The 22,989-nt window shown below is 32.2% G+C and overlaps 1 protein-coding gene across 1 annotated transcript in view; it reads right to left on the reverse strand.

Annotated features, from left to right (window-relative positions):
• Positions 1–22,989, reverse strand: part of LOC129231373 (uncharacterized) — a gene marked incomplete in the record, with an annotated part of 298,238 nt that overhangs the window by 16,446 nt on the left and 258,803 nt on the right. Inside the window, 1 exon segment of the mRNA XM_054865670.1 lies at positions 11,161–11,392. Coding sequence (XP_054721645.1) covers positions 11,161–11,392 — 232 coding nt within the window.

Here is a 22,989-nt window from a genome sequence, read left to right on the forward strand (position 1 = left end):
AAATTTAAAGAAAAAATTAAATTTTTAAATAATTTAATGAAATTTTATTTTTGAGTTGGTATTAGCATCATGTAACTATGCTGAAAATTTCAAATGCATTTACTGAAAATTACTTTTAAAAAATTGAAACACCTGTATCGCCTTAATTTTAAACCGGAATACAATTAAGAAAATGTTACGAAATTTGACTTTAAATTAAATTATAAGTTTTTTTAAACGTCAGCATTTGCTATATACAGAAAAACTATAGTTTATAGTGCCGTTTTCTTAAAGTTACAAATGTCGGAAACTAAAAATTAACTACCAAATTTCTTCTTGAAATATTAAGTTATAGTGTGCTTTTAGTTATCTGGCAGTGGGTTATCTTGAAAATCTATATATTATGCAAATTCATGTAGAGCAAAATTATCAACAGCAGCATGCAAAAAAAAAGGAAAAAAAAAAAAAAAAACTGCGATGGAGAATGTTTATCATTTTCATTACTTTTATATAACTTTTTCCTGATAAAAAAATCAATTTTGCTTCGAATTAAGGTCGGAATCCAAGTCAATCGATCAATACCATCTGATTTATTAAGGCTGAAAAAGCTACCTTTTTCCCCTGTACGGTCAGTTTTATTCAACTCACGTTTACAGGTCCTCTGAAAACGGAGACAACACAGAAAAATGCAATAATCTTCAAATCAACCAAGGTTGTCCTTTCTCCCTTATCGTGTTATATTTTCTCCCAGCGGACAAATGAAAAAATCATCATACACAATCTTCTCACAGCCTAATAAGCTCTCTAAAGTACTTAAAACAACTTTATATATATTTTATAAGCAAAGATATGTATTGGATGAGTTTTAACAGTTGCCCCAGTGTTACAAAGAAAATAAGTAAAAAATATAATTTCTGAAGTTTATCTGATCCATTGTCGTTCTTTCAGAAATGTTTAAAAATGTTTCTAACAATTTTAATTCGGATTTATTATTTATAAAAAGCAAGAAGCTGTCAGTATTTTTTTTCCCTAGTAATTGCAAAACGTAAGTCATCACGCTGAAAATTGATTGGGGATAAGGGTATTTTTAGCTCGAAAAATAGACGGGAAAAAACAAAGTTTAATCCCTGTTTTTAAAACTGATTTTTAAGGACACAAGTATTTTTCTTTAAACAATGATTTGCTTTATAATATATGTATAAAAACCTTTTAAGAAATAAAAATATCAAAATTTAATATTTGACTCTGAGTTTTCTCATCAAAAATTGAAAAATAATAAGTTATACTCAGATTTGGTCTACACTAGGAAATATTATCAATAAACAGACATATCGTTAAAAAGATGGTGTATATGTTTTTTTGACATTAAAGTCGAAAACATTCTCTTAAAAATATTTACTTAGTAATGTAAAAAAACAAAAAAAAATGGTAAGATCTTTTTGTTAAAAATGTAGTGCTACATATGAGTTAGAAGAGCTAGTGAGAAGCAAAGGGATGTAAGTGGGCATTTTTTAAAGTTTTGAGAGTAAAACGCTTATAAAGATTACGTTCTAGGTAGGCTTTCATTGATTTCTTTTTTCTAAATCATGCTGTACAGCAGCACCTACCAGGGCTACTAGTACTATCTCTTGCCCCAACACAGAAGAGGGGTTCCCCTACCCTTTGTACTTTTTATCTCCAAAATTTTAATTTTTCCACTTGCATCCCTTTACTTTTCACTGCCTCTTTTTATTTTTAATTTAGTGTAAATTTGATGGCAGTATTAAATGGCGAGCGTGAAGCTATTCATTTAATAATTTGTATTTTGTTTCTTTATTTTTTCTTTTGTTCCCTTTTTATATTTTATGAACTCTTCCTGGTTATAGAAATAGAAAAAAAAGAAAAAAAAAAAACTCTTTTAGTTTCGAAAATTAAATTCAAGAATGATAATCACATCATGAATATTGTTAGTCAATTTTAAAAAATAAGCACTTTTCTTGGAAATAAACTGATGAATGTTTTTAGGATAATTAATATTTTGTTAATTTTTCTTTTGCTGATGAAGTTAGAGCATAAAAATATAAGTAATATAAGTAAAAATATAAGTAAAATGTGATCTCAGATAGTTTTAGATTCGATGTTCAGTTTGAAAGTGGATTATCTACTAACGCGTAAAAATAAATAGCTTAAATTAACAAGATAATCTCGCACTGAACGGACTAAATATCTGGATTAAGCTCAAGTTATTTAAGTTCAAGTGTTGTTGGTTGCAGATTTCGCCCCGGTTTTACGATATTGTTTCTTAAGTAATGACTAACTTGCAATATTTTCAGTAAAGCAATTACTGCTATCGGTGTTCATTACAAGATAATAATCAAATCAAGCATTCCACCGTGCGGGATAATCCAATTCTATAATTTCACCAACATTTTGTTATAAATCTAAATATTTTAGTTACACAGAAAAAAAAACAAATTTTTTAATCTTTAAATTTGGTACAAGACACTCTTGACACAGTATTATTTTTATTAAATAACTTTATGTTGCTTAAAATTCAATTTATTTGCATGCATCACGTGTGCGTCATCTCAAGTCAACCTCTTGTAGTTTGCTGTATGCACTATTTAGAGTAAGTGCTCCAGTAGTCGGCCACAAGGACATAAAACTGCTTTTGAATAGAATATGTATAACTCGACATCGGATATGATGCTTTCCCACATCCCTTTACATATCCCCAATTATCATCCAATAACAGTGAAGTTGTAAGTACTTTTTATTAAGAAGTAATGAGTCATTTTATTTTAAATGGTGTGTCCCTCATCCTAGTTTGCGATCCTGGTTATTTATTTTTTTGTTAAGAAGACACATCATCTTTAAATGTTCTGTACCCTTCTTTCTTTAGTTCTACTGTAAATTTCCTTTTACTTATAATTTAATGGATTGTATAACATAACGTTTCAATTAAAAAATAAACTCTTTTTGATACTCAATCATTTTTAGAGGGATGGCCGACCACTGGGTACTGAATTCTTGTGCATTTATAATAGTCGGCCATGGCATATTGACCACTGGTTGTGTAATGTTTGGCAGGGCTGTCCCAAGAGAGGACGGCGCCCGGGGCGAATATTTTCTGACGCCCCTTTCCCACATAGAAAATGTCGGTTTTTTGATAGAGTATCGAACATTTTTGTATCAATTAGATTACGTAATTGAACATGCAATCTGAAATCTAACTTGTTAGATTTTAAAAATTATTTAAAAAAAAGAATAATACTAAAAAGAATTTGAAAAGTAGTAAGAGCTTAGTTTTTGGCGCCCCTTCATATCTTGGCGCCCGGGGCAAATGCCCTGCTCGCTCCCCTCTTCGGACGGCCCTGCTGTTTGGTTGAGTTACAGTAGTCGACTCCGTGCTTAATATAGATTTTCTAATGTTCATCAAATCGTAATAAATATTGACACAGCGGCAATTTAGCTCTCTTAAGTAGAAGTTCTCTTTCTAACGTTACTTCTTCAAAAGAAAATGTTTAAATTTTGTGACTTAAATTTTTCTGACAAAAAGAGTCGTTTCATCAGTTTACTGCTTCTAATGTTGATTTTAGTTTAGAATTCTCAAAAACAGGTTTGAAAACAGGTTGTAAATTCAGTCCTTCGTTGCGTTTAGAATATAAGTTCTAATACTCAACTTGTCATAAATGGTAGTTTATCGTTTTTTTTTTCTTTCAAATATCATCATACGTTGATGAAATTGGTTAAATAATTGATCTGATTGCAATTAGTATTTAATTGGCAATAAATAAACATTCCCATTGTAAGGAATTAAGACGTAATACTTCAATAGTTACGTTTTTTCAAATTGTTTTTTATTTCTATTGCTCATTTTGTTAAACTATTTGCCCCCACCAAAGGTTCAAGAAACCTGTATTCTATTTAGAATAATTATTCCAAATGTTGGTACCACTTTTTACTACTGTTTCTAACCAAATATTTAATTCATTGGGCTTTCTTCACAAGGAAATCAAAATTTATTCCTTGTTTTAAAGTATGCTGAATTTGTTTTAAAATAACATGGTTTCAAAGTTGTATTACGTTGCTACCCACTCCATTTTAGTTTACTCATTTTGTACTAGAGTGCTCTTGTTGAAAGCTGTAAGATTGTCTTCATGACATCCCCCATTTCTCAATTTCAGTTTACTCACATACAGCTCGTCATTTTGGCTATGAGGGGGGGGGGGGGACAATTGACCCTCTGTATTTTTAAAGCGCATTTTTGCTTGTATTTTCATTCTTATTTCCTATAAAATGCATTAAATTCATACTCTTAGCCACCCTCCCCATCTCAGGAAAACTTTGAAAATACGAACCTGCCAGCAAAATTCGTCTTACTCTAGTTCATTCACAGCAGCACTACAGTTTTTATGATAAATTTTGTTTTAGCTGTGGGAACGATTGCCAATATTTTAAGTGATTTTCGAACGTATTTTTACTTGCTTTGTTTTGAGGTAAAATTGTTTCCAAAACTACAACTTTAATTTTATGTTCCGTACGTTGAAGTTTCGTTCTAATGAACATGGACCAGTCAAGTGTCGACTCATTATTTATCGATCATGAATTCCATCAACTCTTTTATTCAGTTCTTATCTTAGCATACACACAGTTAATACAGAAACTTTTTGCGCCAGGGGGGGGGGATACACTATGTTCTCATTTTTTCAAAATTCGCCCCCCCCCCCCCCGCAAAAAAAAACGAGTGTTTTCCTTTCTTATATTTTTTTTTTCAAATTTTGATACCACTTTAGTAAGTGATGTAGAAGATAAGTAATAAAAAATGTATTGCATGTGATGCACGTCCAAACTGGTCGCAAATTGATTTCTAATTTTTGGAATAGTTAATTTTGTAAGTAGAATGCTGTGCTGTAAGTTTCGCATTAAATTCTGTTTAAATTTATTCACTAAACCCCCATAAGAGTAATGAAAATGAAACGGCCGACTACTGGGCTCATATGTGACCGAGCTCTATATTTCTATGGCCGACTACTTTAGCTTTTTCTCGTATTAACAATAGGTTAGCTTTTAAAATAAAAATAGTTTTATTTCTGAAACAATTTAGTGAATCATTATCAGAAAGGTATTGCCTAAAGTCCACACTGTTTTTGTTGTTATGTTGATTGCTGAAATTTATAGGTTAACAAAAAGCAGAAATTGCTCTCTTTAATGGCCGAATACTGGAGCTCTAACCCTATAATATAGTCTTGCTGTTTTAATTTAGAATTAACGAAACAAATTGTAGTTTTCAAAAGCTAAGGTTCCATTGTAAAGGAAGCACATCTCATGTATTAAAAAATAAGAATTTAAACCGTTGAAAAAAAACTTATGTACATATCCATTCCACTGAAAACGGTCATTTTTGCACCGGAAACGATTGATCCTATATTCTTTAAAGAAATAATTTTAAAAGGAACTGACGAAATGTTTTGCTTAACACTAGAATTACGGCAATCTTCGTATACCTAGAAATGCGGCGGTAGCCATTTTGATCCCTGAGAATAAATCTGCATAGTTCCCTGCATAATGTTGTATATTCGAAAAAAATAGTTACAATTGAACATATTTAAAAAACATGCAGTTTATTTAAGGAATGCAGAGATGTTAAAGATTTATACTGAAGCATCTAAAAAAATTAGAAATCCTTAACATTGCTGTTTCAATTACATTTCAGAACCTGCGACTGATGCTCTCTTTTATGTACAAAAACATTATTATACTGCTTTAAGTTCTTGCAATGCTATATTCTAGGATGTATTGTTTTTAGATTCTGCTATGTTTCAGCATCAGTAAATGTATTTGCATTTCTTTTTTTGTACTTGAAAGTGTTAAAATGATACCAACTCACACTTTTAGGTAAAAGCCTTTAGTTTAGGATTTAAAAAAATATATTCTTTTGGACTTTATATTATTAAGCAGCACGATTATTTAGGAAAAATTAAGGAATTATTAAGCGTTTTTTATGGAAATACAGAGTAGAAGTTAGCAAAAAAAATATCGTTTGGAGCCAAAATACCCTTTCCGTAATTCTACTGTTTAGAAGTTACACATACGTTTGTGATTTCTTAAGCAACGATAGATTGTTCATTACCCTTTTAAATAATTATGTTTAATAAAATGCATGTAGCGTCACGTGCGGGACAAAGAGACCGCTTTCCGTGAAATATCCCATTAATACTTGAAGTGCAGATAAGTTACTCTATGGTTACAGGTCTAATGCTTGCTAATTAGTTAAACCGTCAATAAATTTAAACAAAATATTAGCTAGAACTAACCAGAGCAACCCCACATAATTATGTTTTTAGCTATACTTATTATTTTTTCTGACATATATGTAAAATAATGAGCATATCATATTGAAGATACAATTCATATTATTTGCGTATATTTGCGACACTTTAAAAACTAATATTTATTGAAAAAAAATATTTTCACGGATCAATCAAGGGGATGACTTAGTTTTCAAATGGTCACCTCATAGTTCGCTACTTTTCATCCCCTGCTCAATTATTAGAGCTATATCATTTTTTTTCTTGATGTTTTTTTAAAACCCGAGGAGCAAGTAACAAATATTAATTCTTCATGTGGGTAAACTGTATTGAGCTACGCTAAATCTGAAACATTAAAAAATACTTATATATCTAGTCTGAATGCAAAATTAACCGAGTGGCATTAAAAGGAACTCTGCTGCAATACAGTGAGATAATTTTTCCCTCCCAACAGCACTTGATATGACAGTTTGCAGTAGACGTCGTAGTCAAAATTTTGCGACGGAAAAATTGCTATGGGAGTGGATACTTCATTTAGTTACTATTTACTTATAATTATACTTTATTTATTTATTTATTTAATGGACAGTTTGCTAGCGAGTAATACACGTGTTAAAATGTTTAATGTGCCAAAAAGGCATTCAAATACTTTTCCTATTACTTTCTCTTGCGTTTGTAGCATTTTTATTTAAATTAACATTATAAATTGGTTTAAAAAAATGTATTTTTTTATTCGAATAACTTAATGCAGTTTCAAAACTATAATGCCCTGTCATTAAGAGAGTTTTGAGAAACGATAGAAGGAAATCATGTTTTAAAAATTTATACTTATGAGCAATTGGCAATAGGCAGCTTCTTTCATGTCGAAAAATATTTGCTTTTTTTTAATGTATAATGCAAAAAATAACGTATAAAGAAAGACGATTGTGTTATTAATAAAATTCTTAATAGAACATTGACTAAAATGTAGAAATTGCTTGAATGTCTTATAAGGGTTATTACCGCTGGATGTTCACAAATCGTTTACCGTATATTCATCAATCCTCTTGCAGTATATTAATAATGTCTAGTCTCGGTGAATCCGCAAAAAGACATTACAGTAACGTCTCCTAAATGGCACAGCTAACTAATTGTAACAGTAACAATTCAGTGAAGTCGCAGGAAACGTGTCCAAAAGTTTGTCACAGAGTGACTACTACGAAACGTAGCTATTCTGACAAATTCTGCTTCTTGATCTTTGTAACTCGCAGTGACGTCACTCTTTGTCCTTTCATATGGGGGTTATTATTATTATTAAATATATTATGCTTTTTAACAAAACTTCGTTTCCGAAAAAGCAAACCTGCAAGAAATCAATTACAATTTTGATCTTGTGATCTAACATCCACTGTTTAAAATCAGCATTAATGGAAAATAACATATTACCCCGAAATGTGATGTTTGCATCGGATTCCTTCAATATGCATATTCTTTACATTAAACGCATCGGTACTAATACAAAAGCGCTTAAGCTAAGGTGCCGAATTTCATTTATGCCTGTGACTGCTTTCCGTCGAGGTTATTAACGGCGCAGCACATTATGTTACCATTAATTATTCATTAATTTAGAAGTCAGTTAAGGAAATACATTCTGCTAGGGAATGCTACTGGCCACTAACAAGGTGAATACTACTTAACTTTGCTAAATGTTTTAATAAAATATATTACTGAGAGTAAAATTTAAGAGAATCGGCTAGGATCAAATATTCATTGTAATATCTTAGTTTTCATATTCCGAAGGAAATCATAAAATGTTACGTGGCACATATTTAGAAAAAAATAGGTACATGACTACTAAGTGGTATTTAAATTTACGCATTAATTAAAAATGCATTACCAATAATGTGCCTTTTTATTACACACTTTTTTGGCAGTATGCACCCGCTCCTTTTCCATTCTACTGAACATGTTACTAATTCTAATTAGCGCTTGGAAATATCATTTTATTTTACGTGTAATGTGTAATGCTTTGAAAATCTCATTTTCTTTCTCATATTAATCAGTATGCCTATAAAATTATTAAATAAAAGTTTTTTTTCCTCAACGTCTTAAAGTCCTCGCGAAACGGTATTTCGTTTTGCATCCACTGCCTTATGTCTTTAAATTAACGTCAAAATAGTTTTTAGAAACTTTTTGCACAATAATCACAATCAGATTTAAAATATTTGTCTTCCTATTTTTTTTTGATTGCTCTTAATACACCCATTATTACATTTTACTTTCTTACTATTCATGCCTGCCAACAGCTGATTACAAAATAAGTACATTAAATTACAATAACTTGTCTATTTACAGCCTTGAGTTTCAAGTAACTTTGAAGTGCATTTTTTTTCTATTCAAAAGTAAAAAAAAAAAAAACTTTTACAAATGTGTAATATCTATGTTTATGTAGTTTGAAGTTCTAGAATTATTTTAAAGAATTGATAAAAACAACCTTTTTCTCACGCAATTGCATGAGCGTTTTGCAAGTTGGTTGACGATTTATACATTTTTATCGCACTCATAGTTTACTTCATTCGTACATTCTATAATCTTTATAATTGATTTTACCAATCAAAAAATTTCACACAAGAAATTCTGTAGTTATGCAGGTTAATACACTATACGGAGGCTCCAAGTCACTTCTATTTGCTAGGTGCAATCGGATTAAACCTGTTCTGAGCAATTTTATTGTTAAAGTACAATACATTTATATACATATATATATTTATATAGTTTCTACATTTTTCGAACTGACGATTCTTTTTATTTTCCTTTCTCATGCACAATGAGTCTTTCAGTAGTTTTTTGTTAGCTGTGTATTTTGGCGGCTTTTGGAACAGGAAGTTTTGAATTTTCGGTAGACTAAGTTAATGTGTTTCGACTACTAACATAGCCTGGGAGATAAAATAACAACACTGCAAATCTTCACACAATTTTTTTTGCTCATTTTGTACACTTTTTGGACACAGACACGTGTTCACCTTTTTACAACACTACTTTGACATCTACTTTTTGGAAAAGTTTTCAAAAAAATTTCAGGAACACTTTTCAGAACACTTTTTTTGATTCAGCACATTTTTCAACACTTTTGTGAACGCATTTGAGTACATTTATTAACATTGACACACAGATTTCTTTTCGAGAACTTTGTAGACCATTTTTTTTTGAGAGCACTTATTGAACAATCTTTGATTGTATCCGTAGTTTTTGTTGTAAATTTTACAGCAATTTCGTTGGACAATTGTCAACCGCCGTCCTGAATTGGACGGTCTTCGCTCATTGAAAATCATCCTTATTGACGGCATTCGCGACATTACTTTTAAGCGATTTATTGCAACAAAATTTCTTGTAGTATCTTACTGACACATTCTATTGACTAGTACTTAAAGAAAGTTATAGGAATTATATTTGTACAAAAGAAAAGGATGTTTTCACAAGTGTGCCTGAATCTGTTATCAAATGTGTTCCCAGGATTAAATTTAACAAACATCCTGAACGCAGCACATCCGCAACACGTTTGGAGCAAATTTCAGTGCTTTTTGCTTTTAACGGATCACGTTTGGGTCACATTTTAGTGTACATTTAGGCACCTAGAACTCGTTTTCTGAATAAAAGGATTCTTAACAAGTTTTCGACGTTTACTGGGAATTAGCAGTACTGAGAGTTTTCTGTAAAAAGCATTGGCTCAATTTTTCCGATGTGAATGAGATCAGCTATCGACAACAACTTAATATCGCTGAATTTGATCAAAAACTTTTAATTTTTCAATATCATGTACACGATAAATGCAAATTTTATCTTTCTTCAGAGTTCACTAAGCAAACTCACATGCTAAATCCTTCTGGAAATGCAACTTTTCTGACTCTGTTTGTAGGCATATTTAATATTTTGCTCCTTACGTTGTCCATTTTCCTCCGGCTCAGTACAGACGGCCCTTTTCTTTTTCTCCGATTTTGAACATTTCCATTTTCTCGAAAACAGGATATTAATGAAAAGATTGTTTTCTTGTTTTATACAGAAACATTTGAAAGTCTGTTGTTGAAAGCCTCAACAGCGGCGTTAAATGATTAAGTTCAAAAGTTTTGCTCAAAAATAAAACAACTTAACAAAATGCTTGTCAAAAAACCACTAAAAGAATCAGTGTGAAATGAAAAAAAAATCTGACTTTGATACCGAAAATTATAGTATTGCCATAGCATACCAAACTCTATAAAAATAGTAGGATGAAAAATGGTTTAAAAGGAGCTACTTGACTTTTTTTTCACCTTTTTCAACAAATGCGAATATCTGTGCAAACCAAAATGCTGCCTCACAAGCTTTTTTCGATAAGCTGGGGATCAAGGCAAAATAAATGTACTATGTATTTAAAGAAAAAATAATACTTTAAAATATGTTATAGCTTTATTCCAAAAAAATGTAAACTATCGTACCATACTACGTGCTTAAGCAGTACTACTAAATATGATTTAAACTTTGTTGAGTTAGATAACAAGATGTTGTAATCACAGATTAATACCATATTTTGCAAATTTATATTTTTCTCACAAATTAGTTCTGCACTTGAAAACAACTTGATCACAATGCAGTTTTTTTTTTTTTTTTTTTTTGCCATGTAGTAAATGGTTGGTTGTGCTGTATTATTAAATTTAAGGCTGTGCTTTTCGCGACTTCTGTTGCATTTTAGAATTATTTTTCCCACTTTATTTCCACTGGGTTGCCCAGACAAATATAACATTTATTTTTAATCCTAGCATTCAAAACTGCATTCACTTCGACTGTTTTAGTTTTTTGCAGTGTTAATTAGATGCTCAACGCATTACTTTCTTTTAATTTTAACATTTCATCACTTTACAAATCATTATGTGCTTACTTCGGCTCATGTTTTCGCTTATATGAAGTCCAGATGTTTGTTGCCTTCCACCAAAGACCATTTCTTCATTACTCATGGTATATATACGGGAAATAGTGGCCGTGCATTTGAGCTTCATATTCCCGTTTCGAAAGTGCTGGCTGTTGACTATAAACTTGAGTCCCAAACTGGAAGTCTCCAATCCATCCGCATGCAATGTTGTGGAGTATTCTGTCTCATACTCAGGGCCAACCTAGAAGTAAAAACGATGCAATAAAATGTCAGATAAAAGCAATGGTTTTAAACAAATTTAAAATAAACATTTATAGTGGTAACAAAGGTAGGTGTGAGTATTAAGGCCTGTCGTCTAATAAGGTCTAAACAACAAAAATACAACTTAAAATGTTCGTATCCACTCAAGGAAGCACTCGTAGGTAGCTAACACTCATAGATGGCACATCAAACTGGTCGCGACATAATGCTCACTTGTTGCGACCAGTGCCACGCGATTCTTTTGCGCGGAGCGGTTGTTCAGCACGAATAATAAAAAATCGTCTGACTGTGAATGTTTAATAATTTTTATAATATTACACTTTTAGATATAGATTTGTAGTCCAGTTTTATGCTGTCAATGATTCTATCGATTTTTGATGTCTGAATTATATATATAAAATAATTATTGTACTTGTGTGTACTTCTTTGTACATGATGTCAGCGGTTAATAAGGCCTACCAAATTTGATCGTATGCCTTATTATACTTCTTTGATTTTGCAGCAATGTTTGTCAGTTTTACATCTTAGTTAAACTTTTTCTCAATATATTATGAATGTTTATTCATAGTTACGACTATTTGCTAATTGCTTCATTGTTATACTTGTATCCCAAGCAGATATTCTGAAAAGTTTTACCACATGGTTTACAGTTCTAGTTCGGAAAAAAAGAATGTGCGGCTCGCTCCTTTAAAAAGTACAGCATTTCATTAGTTTTTGCCTATACCACAGAAAATTATGAAAAAAACAGACACCAATAGTTAGAAGAAAAGCCATTAACTATCACAACACCACAGTCATCAAATACTTGTTTGACAGAAACAAGAAAGAGAAGAAAATAAAAAAGACGTAAACCCTCAATGAAGGAAATGATACTAAAGAAAAGATGCTGTTTGGTACTGTCACACTATTGGGAGAGGATAGTAGACTATATCTGAAATGCGGCAAGTGGTATCATAAAGAATGCGTCGGTGCGACAGTCTATGACAAAGATAACTTTGAGTGCCTTGAGGGTTGTTGAACAAGGATTTTTTTTTTTGTCATTTTAAAGACTTTAGGCATGGTTAATGCATAAATATTACAATTGATATCAATTATCAATGTTAGAAGCTTGTTTTGATTATTTAAGAGTGTTTAAGTTCTTCGGCCTTAAAGGCCTATTTGACAAGATTTTAAAAAATGCGTTATTTCATGCTTGTTTTCTGCAAAACTGGTGAGTTTATGTTAGTTTCTTGTATTAATTGATCAGTATGTTAATATTAAAATTTGTTTATTCGGATTCATAGCTTTTATTTTATTTCAAAACCCCCTTAGGTAGGTCTTATTACCCGTACCTACCTTATTACGACTATATCCATAATGTTACGATAATATGGTTTTCGTCCTTGTTGAATAGTGTAACTTGACTATAGCAACGTGCTCAATATGAAAATCTCAGTTTTAAGGTTAAAAATGTTTGCGTCCACAAGTTTTCTTTTGCATTTTTCAAGCTATTTTTATCATATCAATGTCAAAGATTATTATGTGGATTTAGCTTAGGACGCACATGAAAATAGGACAAAATTCCATTTTTGTTGAACTTAGTTCGATACGGACGAAGATTCAAAAGCAGTCTTTCAGTTTTAATGAATCAAAACGTATTAAAAAGCGAATTTCATTTTCAATATATAAACAGGCTTATCCAAAAGAAAACACGCTTGGCATATCCAGAAGAGTGGAGGGGACGTCGTCTTGCACCCGACTGCGGGGGTTATTGTTAAAACTTTGCAATCCCAAAATCTCTGGAGCGAAGGATTGCGATACACCACTGACGGCCTGCATGTGGTTGCTCTCATGACTGTGTCGTGATATCACCCCAAGGAAATTTCAGGAAAGCAAAGGGAAAGCTCATTCAAAGAGAAACAGTTGTTTAACTTTCAATGGCAGAGGGAAGGAAAACCAAGAAAAGTATAGGACATTAGAAAGCAAAGTGAAATGGAAAGTGTTTAGTATATCACACAACGAATAAAAAAACATTCCGCTTTAAAGTGATTTACGAATTTAATCCATCTGTTCTTGGAGCAACATTACCTATGATGTCACAAGAGAACATTGTCATGCTCGAAGTTTTTCTTACCGTTCAAATCCTCTCAACCATATATCCTCTCTTTTGATTGTGGAAACTAATGTATCAGCTCATAAATCGAATTAAAAAAGCATGAAGTCTTAACTAGAACAAGCCTGATGCCCCACTTATCAATGACGGTTTTGTAACATCAGAAGTCTTTGTCAATGCACCATTAGAATGTTTTGAATTTTCAAATATTTAAAATGGATTTCTAAAGGCAAAGTATGTCCACCTTATGCAAAAAATAAATAAATAAATAAATAAAAATATAAATATAAATTATTTGATATCAAAATCATTCTTTGAAACGCTCACACATGTTGTTTCAATGAACTTCAACCATTCAAAATTTTTTACATAGTACATTTTAATTTCAGCTATTTTGTCTAACATTTAGGTGCACAAGCGTTGATGAGACAAATTGCAGAGCTGAATTGAAAAATACTAAAAATATTTCCTCCAAAGTAAAACTTTTTTTGAGTAAATGTGCAATAAATTTGCAGTTAATTTTAAAGCTTTTCTATTAAAATATTTTTTAATTCTTAGCGAAAAAAAAAAGAAGGAACAATTGCAAGTCTTGGTGCACACACACACAAAAAAAAAAAAAAATCTGGAGTATTTTTCGTTTTTTTCGTTACAAAAACCACTAAAAAAATATTGAACGTTAGGAATGAAAAAGAACAATTTCATTTTAAAAATCATTTATTAATAAATCTCTTACTTGCGCGAAAGTTAGTTTTGAGGAAAATATTTTTGTGTTCATTAATAACTTTTTTTTTTCAAATTTCTGGGCAAAATCAAAAGCTGTAATTAGATTCGGAACTTTTAGAGTTCTTAGCATTAAAGATTAAAAAAGAAAACATGTTAAAAAATATATTTGAAGCAACTGAATAAAATTAAAAGCATTTTATCAACATATTTTGCATCAAAATATCTTACAAATCAAGTTTATGTAATGCAAATCAAACTTTTAGTTCGCGTTCTATATTTTCATTCAACTTCCCGCAGGAGTTAGCATATAGTTTTCATAAATGTTCAAAAATTGCTCGAGTCAAAGACAGCAATGTGGGAAAAGGTGTCCTTGTAGACTTCAAAAAAAAAAGAAAATTAATTTGAATTCTGAAATTTTGAATCCAAATTATGTTTTTCGCAATCACGAACTGAGACAGGACCCTACTCATTGGAGCTATTGTTTCTAGAAACGGCTCCTGTCCCCCCCCCCCCCCCAAGCCTGCCTCTCCTCCTGGGCGGTTACGTGTGCATAGTTGTGTGTGTGCGTAGACCTGTGTGTATGCACGGAGGCGTGTGTGAGTGTATGTGTGTGAAGTCGTGTGTGTATGTGTGTGAACGTGCGTATGTGTAGGACATGGACGCCTCCGACAAGAAGATCGGATAGCTCAAAACCGGAGCAGCCGCGCCGCGCCGCCAGCAGAGGATGGTGAGCGGTGGTGCTGCAGCGGCTTCTAGTCCAAGTTGAAAAAGGCACGGACACCAAAAACGGTCAAATGAGAACAATAAGCAATCGTGATTGCTCAAAAAAAAATGAATTTTGACATCTTGAATTCAAATTATGTTTTTCGCAATCACGATTTTGTGTATATAGGCGTGTGTGTTTCTGTGTGAGGGGGAGTATGCATGTAGGGGTAGGGGTATGTGTATGTGTGTGTAGGCGTGTGTGTTTGTGTCTCTGTGCAGGCAGAAGTGTGTGGGTAGTTGTCTGTATGAATGCGTGGGGGGGGGGGGGCGTTGGGTATGTGTATGTGTGTGTAGGCATATGTGTTTGTGTCTGTGTGCATGAATGTGTATGTGTATGTATGTGTTTGTGTAAGTGTGTGTGCGCGTGTGTGTAGTTGTGTATGTATGCGCGTGTAGGTGTAGGATATGGATGCAACCTGGAGACGGCTTTCGCTATAGGAGCAGCATCGTGAGGAACAGGTCGACGGTGATGGTGCGGAGGGTGGCGGTGGGAAAATAAAATCATAGGAACGCCAAAAACAGTCAAGTGAAAGCAATAAGCAATCGTGATTGCTCAAAAAAAAAAAAAAAAGTTTCCGAAAGGAACTAATCCCTGATAAGTTATTAGACATCTTATTTATTTTTCGGGATATTTTTTAAATGCACGGAGATATATATCATACTTTTCACTTTTCATTTTACTTTTGACAATTAGGGAAGGAAGGCTAAAAGGGGATATTAAAAGTATTACTTAGGTTCATGACAAACCATAACATACTTTTCACCCGTCGTTTAAGTTTTATTTCTAAACACCTAAAACGGGAAAACTTTAACTTGATATCCAAATTCACTGCATTTTAGAAGTATGAAAGGAACGGAAAAATGTATATCATATTAATTTCGTTCATTAAATAACTGCAACACGAAACGGTATTTTCTAAACATATAAAAGGCTGCACGTAAATCTTGCTTCTGATTTTTAACAAAAATAATTAAAGAAATAAATATAACAAAACTACACAATGTACTTACATAAACAGAGTTATTCAATTATTTAATCAAAAAGTAAGTGCAGTAATAGGCCTTTATGAAAGTTTTATAACCGTACATTAAATCGGTTTACGGAGTGAGAAAATTTAAGTGGTAATAAAAAATCTTTATTAGTACTTACACTTTCGTCATTCGCAATTACATTGAAAGCAATCGACGGTTCACATATGTTCCGAACTATTCTCGAATTGAATAGACCCCTATGTGTCTATTAATGTATAACATTTTTTTTTAAATATTCATGGAAATGATTTTAACTAATGATACGTATGTTCCAAATCTTCAACGGAATTCCTTTTTTTTTTTTTTTTTTTTGGAATGGTAAAATTAAAAGTTTTAGGAAGCTTAAAAAAGCATAACTAATAAATTCCTCTTTTTCAAGTTGAATGTTAGCAAAATACATTTTGCAAAAAAGTAAACTTACCTAACATTTTTCAAGAAAATAATTTAAAAAAGGAAAAATAAATTAAAGTTTAAAAAGTGATAATAGCTTAAATCTACCTCAGAGCAAGAGGAACGTAAGTCTCATTATGATAATTTTACAATAGAAAGGAAAAAAATTTTTTCTGGTGCATGCAAAGGATGGGAAGCGCGCTCTTTTAACCCTGGTAAAAAAATTGAATTTTTTATTTCTTTTTAAGAATTACGTTCACATGACTCGAAGCGGGATAGGCTTATACATACAATGTACTAATAAATTGAAAATCGCAATTTTTGGTACAGAAATAAAGGATTTTTTTTTAAAAAACCTTTTTTGTAACCTTTCCGCTTATTACCGTTATTTGAACCTTTGAAAATACTGGTTTATTAAAATAGACCAAAGCCCGCCAGCGTTAGAGCACAAAAGTGCGAAATTTTGTACCACAATATTATTTTTTTTTGTCATCTCACATTCAACCAAAGGTAATGTTTGAAGATCTTTGATAGTTTCATTGATCAACAATTTTACAGCAAAATCCACAATCAATTGGAATTTTTAGCAGATAGATAAAAACAATCATTGAAAAGACAAAAAGTATCTCTTACCAGGAAACATCACGATCAAGGAAATTCAAAAAAATTCCAAATTGGTGACATTCGAAAGAGCATTGGAAAACATGTTTATGGCACTGAAACTACGTGCCCTCGTGACCACGTTATCGAAATATGAGGTCTTAAAAATTGCCGAAATTTTTAGTAAAGTCACCAAATTTAGCGAGTTTTGTTCAGAAATGGAAGGTACCGGCGCAAATTCAACATCTGCATCTGACAAGACATTTCACTTCCATATTTGGTCACCAACAAAGCGCGTGAGAAATATCGCATTAATTCTTTACTCGGGGTGACTACCATGGCGCGGGGTGTCGTGGCACAGACTGCGGCATTGAAATTTTTAGGGGCTTGTGTTCCGGGATATTAACGTGCAACTGTATAGGGGAAAACGCCACCGCCCGAAATATTTGTTTTATTTTATTGTAAAAAATGTCTTAGGGTTCTAGCACAAAATCTCGTTTGAAATTCCACAGATGTAATGATATTTTAGAATCCAATAGAACGCTTTAACTGAATACATTTCAATATACCGTTCAAAGTTTAAACTTTTTTGTTATTCTTAAGATTGTCTGTTAAAAAACTGATGTTTAAAACTTTTATGCTTCTGCGGGTGAAATATTTCCACTGAAAGAGTTTATTTGATGATGAAACTGTTTTGAAAAAAATATGATAACCGTAGAGAAACGGTAAAACACACTTTAAAGTCTTTTTTTTTTGAAGAGTCGTAAATCTGAAGTCTTCAACAATATCTAAATACGAAGAAAATGACATTTTTAAAGATTTCAAACCATGTTCTCAAATTAAAAAAAAAAAACGATTTATGTCAGTTATTTCCTATGTGTTTTTCGTTATGGGTATCGTTTTCAAGTTATGTGTAAGCCCTCTAACAAGTCAAATGAAAAAAAAAAACTGTATTAATTTTTATTTTGCTCGTATTTGAATTCCCTTTTAACGTGAAACATAATTGGTAAAAGTGACTTCAGTATTTTTAAAAATGACTAAATAACATGCAATATGATGTGCATTTACGTTATAGCGACTTTCAGTTGCAGTGACAGACTTTTTCGAACTACAGGGGTTGTTGTAATGAATGTCGACTATAAAATTGGATAAAGGTCATCTGGATAAAGCTCTCTAGTTTCCATTTCAAAGGCTTCATAGTTACTTTTTAATTTTACACACACAAGTAAAGGGTTAATTCGAAACATCGTTTACGCGCTTTGCAGATGACCAGAAATGGGAATGAGAGTCTTGCTAGACGCAGGCGATGAAATCACGTGGTATTTTCCATTTCTTGCCAAGTCTTTAAATTTGGCGAATTTTCGTAAGATTTTGACAGACTTTGACTCTCCATATCTCAAAAACAAAAGGACGAGGGCACACAATATTTGGGTAAAATTTTTTCTAAAGATACTCTTTCGAATGCGACCATTTTAAACTTTTTTCATGATTACTGAACTCGTGATGTTTCCTGGTTAGATTCATTCTATTTACTTATTATTATTTTTTAGATAACATACTCATTTTTTTTCATAATGTTGTGACTATGTTTTACTCATTGATATTTTAGTCTCATTTAGTGAACCCGAAAAGTTTAATTAAGATTAACTCTAAGTACCAAGGTGGATTACAGAGTTAAAGTTATTGTTCATATATATTGAAAGACATCATTGATAAACTCTTTTGAGATTGTGGCAGCTACTTTTGCTTTTATAGTTTGGTTATTCTTTTTAAAAATCTATTTATAGCATTCTAATCAGTCTATCTTTGTATCTCTCTCTCCAGCTATCAATATAATGCATAGATAAAAGTCGTTTTTTTAAAGATAAAAAACAATGACATTAATACACAATTTTTTTTTTTTTAAAGGTAATATGTGCGTGTTTTTTAGTAACAAGAATGGCGTGTTTTAATGTAGAAAAGTACACTGAATGGTATTCGATCTTTACGTTTATATTGTATACCTTAAAGACAATCAATTTATTTGACCAGACTGATTTAATGTATTCATCACCTTCAAGGGAAAAGTATTGTTCGGCTGAACTTTTTCCTGTAGAAGGTCCTCTACCGCACGATGAGTTCATTTTTGATTTAAAATCAAAATGGTGCTGAAATGTCTAGTTGTAATGTACGTTATTTGTTCTCGACGTTTTCAGATACTTACATTCTGTGCATCAATGGAATCGTTTAGTATGAATAAATAAATGTCTTTTTCCTTTTAACTCTATAATAAGCACACTTTTTCTTTTAATTTTTGATTTACAAAACGAAACCTAATATTAGTTAAGGCATTAATGAGGATTGCATTTGGAAAAAAAAATCGTTACTTATGCTTTGTAAATATTGTACTTATTACCTCTTGTCTTAATTATTTATTTGCGTATTCCTGTTTGGAATTTTATATCAGGAGTATTTCTTCGACTTTCAGAGTTATCTTGATTTCTAACAGGTGTTCAAGTATGAAATGCGGATTTCAGACATCAGTTGCTGTCCTAATGCTGTTAGTGCTGTAACGATTTGACACTGTGCCATTTTTTGTGCGACAGGAACAGATATAAGACGCGCAATAGTGATAATTGGAAAAGTGTGTACAGTGCTGCATTGTTGAGTTCAATATGTTGAAGTTTATTCCGAACAAAGAGTATGTACGGACAGCATTAACTTCCTTGTATTCAATTGAGCGATATCACTTCCGAATCATACACTTACTTTTAGGAGTTAATGTTGAACGTGCTCCATCGCTAGATACGTGTGACCGTTTGTTTTTGCGTCTCAAATGTGAAGGATCTGGAATAATGATGATTCATTGTGTAGGACTCGACCGATGCATCGGCCTAGCCGATTGCATCGGCGCCGATGGTTTAACAATCTAGCCATCGGCATCGGCATCGGCGGCCGATGCTAACTTGCAAGAAACATCGGCCCATCGGTCTTAAAAACATCGAAAAGCCGATGGAATTGGCCGATGTTTTTGAAAAAAAAAGGACCTTTGTTGTTTTACTTTTTAATACAAAGTAAAAGGAGTTATTGTTTTCATACAAAATTGTTTACTTAAATTTCAGTATGAATTTCTATTTTAGTCACCCTTGAAAGAGATTTTAATACTGCATTCAGGTACCAAACAAGTTAATTATTGCGTTGTTTCTTGCGGCTGGATGTACGTATGTATCTCTCATAAGGCATAACTGAAAAATAGTAAGCTGTAGAAGGCTAAATTTTCGCATGTTGGATGTGCGCATGCTCCAGTTGTGCACTTCACTTTTTGTTTTTGATCGGGTGTTCTAAAAAGCCTATTAACTGATTTTTTGTGGCTATTAATTACTTATTTCAATGCAAAACTAACATAGCGTCTCAGACTGACGATCATTTGGTGATGTATTGCAGAAATGGAGACCAAGGAAACAAATATAAGATGGCGAAACCGGTTTTGTTTCATTTTGTTAGATTCCCGTTGAACAGACGATAATTTTATATATTTCGACATTTGTAATATGAATCACAGTAATGCAGTCTTTTCTGTATCGCTTCGGCAAAGCTACAAGTTTGGGGCCCATCGAAATACATTTTGGGGCCCTATATCTCTATCACAGAAGTTGTAAACATTTACCATAAGCATTTATTTAACTCCTGCGGTGTCCCTATGGTTATGGGGCCTCTCGCGCAATTGAAACTTATGCTATATTTTAAATCCGCCACTGCATGTCAAAACAAACTCGGGTGCAAGTTTTAAAAGGGCTTTTCTGCTGAATGTTTATGATTATTTTGAACTCTATTTTTTACGACTATTTTTTGTATTTCCGAGAGCACTTGCGTGCCCCTCCTCCCACTCCCTCAATTTCTGAAATTAAACTCTAGTTGTACTTCTGAGTTGTTTAAAACTAACACCATTTATAAAATTAGAGATTTTTTTTTCAGGCTTTGTCTATTGTTTAGGAAGAATTTAGAGCATTAATGTAAGAAATTGATAAAGACATTTTGATTGGTGACATAATTCGGAAAACAAAGGGAGTTTTGAATTTTTTTCTTCGGAAATGCTGAAGTAGATTCAGAAACACTGCCGAGGCGTTGGTGGTAGCGGTTCTGTACTAAAAAAATTAAGCCGAAGTTGGGGCCGAAGTTTAACGTTGTGAGTTACTCCAAATCAGAGGGTGACCCCCCCCCCCTAACCCACCCTCGTCGTTTCAAGCATTTCTTAAATATTTAGCGATTCTTTAGTTTGGCCAAGAAATGTCATTTTGCGTATTTCTTATACTTGTTTCACCTATATTTTGTTATGCGTCATCTTTTTTGCATCATTAATAGCGATTGATTTTTTTTTTCTGTTGTAAGTAACTATTTTTATGTATTTATTTAAAATCAATGAATGAGTTATTTTCGGTTTTCATCATATGTTTAATGATATGTTATAGAAAAGTTTCAAGGATTTTCTATTATGCAATTTTTTAAATTTCAGAAAATTATTGTTAAATTGAAAAACTTAATTTGAACTTGTTTGTAGTGCTTCATAAAAGATTAAACAATCAAATTGTTCAATATTACGTGTGCAAACATCAGATCAAGTAGTATATGTATTCAGTTATTAACTTGGTGGTGTAAATATTGAGTTTGTTTATTGTAGCTGCGTTTTAAGAATCTCGCTGTTTTCATGGCTATTTCTTTTTTCCGCAAAATTTATGTCACTGTTATACATTTTATGAAAAATGCAAACTTTTCTACTCATAAATTTTAAATAAGTATAAAAATATTCCTATTATGATTTAATATTGTACTTTATCTGTTACATTTTTTGTTTAATTTAATGACTAAAAAATGTCTACGTGCAATCTTTCCACTTTTAATTGCGTAATTTGTTGACGGTTTCATAGTTTTATTCTTAATTTTTTTTTTTGAATGATTAAACAACATAATTTAATATTTTTTTTAACTATGTTTAGTTTACCTAAATCCATACATTATTACAATATTACTGAAATCTTAGTTATATGTACAATTAAAAAAAATCAATTGTTTATTAAACAGTCTCTTTGTTTTTCTTCCTCTTTTTTGGCTGTTGTTCTTTGTTTTCCATCATACAGCAGTCAAAAAAGGAGAAGGATAACTACACTCTATACATATTATACGTAGTACGATCCAAAAGTTCGGGGGACAAGCTGTATAAAACCTCACCCAGAATAGTTCACATTACCGAAGCACATCCACCTTCAAAAGGTCATCTTGAGGGATTATGTACTTCTGCCAGTGTTCGTATAACTTTTGGAAACACTCCTGGAAGCCATTTTCCCCTAACTTCTGTGATGCAGCTTTATCTTCTCCTAACGGAAGAAAGCGGCGTCCATGCAAATGTTTTTTTTTTTGCTGGGAACAGGTAAAAGTCACTCGGAGCTAAGTCGGACGAAACGTTATGTTATTTGTTTGTCTTATCAGAGTATTGACCAATCGAACCGTGCATCCTCAACATGAAAGTCGCCTTCTTCCCCACGATGAAGTTAAAGGAGCAGCGCAAGAGGCCTTGCAGGAGGTTGCGATAAATGTCTTCCAGGAGTCCTTCTAAAAGCTATACGAACGTTGGCAGAAGTGCATAGTCGTTCAAGGTGACTATTTTGTATGTATATGTACTTCGGTAATGTGAACTATTCACAGTAAATTTTTATGCAACTTGTCCTCAAACTTTTAGATCATACTACGTACGTATGAGTTTTCAACTTACTATTTCATATCGTTTTTGAGTGACGTAAGTTGACGCGCATGAAGACATCACAAGAGAATTTGCGATAATTTAAGAAGGAGACGTTCAAAATGGATATTTCGGTCATCTATGTGTTCTTAGGTACATATGCATGTACATGTGCGCCGAAAAAACTTGTGAACTTTAAATTGGATGATCGTAAAATAAAAATTTAGGTCGAAATCTGATTTTTTTTGGGGGGGGGGATTAC

Source organism: Uloborus diversus, chromosome 10 (assembly GCF_026930045.1).
Source record: "Uloborus diversus isolate 005 chromosome 10, Udiv.v.3.1, whole genome shotgun sequence".
Lineage (NCBI taxonomy): Eukaryota > Metazoa > Arthropoda > Arachnida > Araneae > Uloboridae > Uloborus > Uloborus diversus.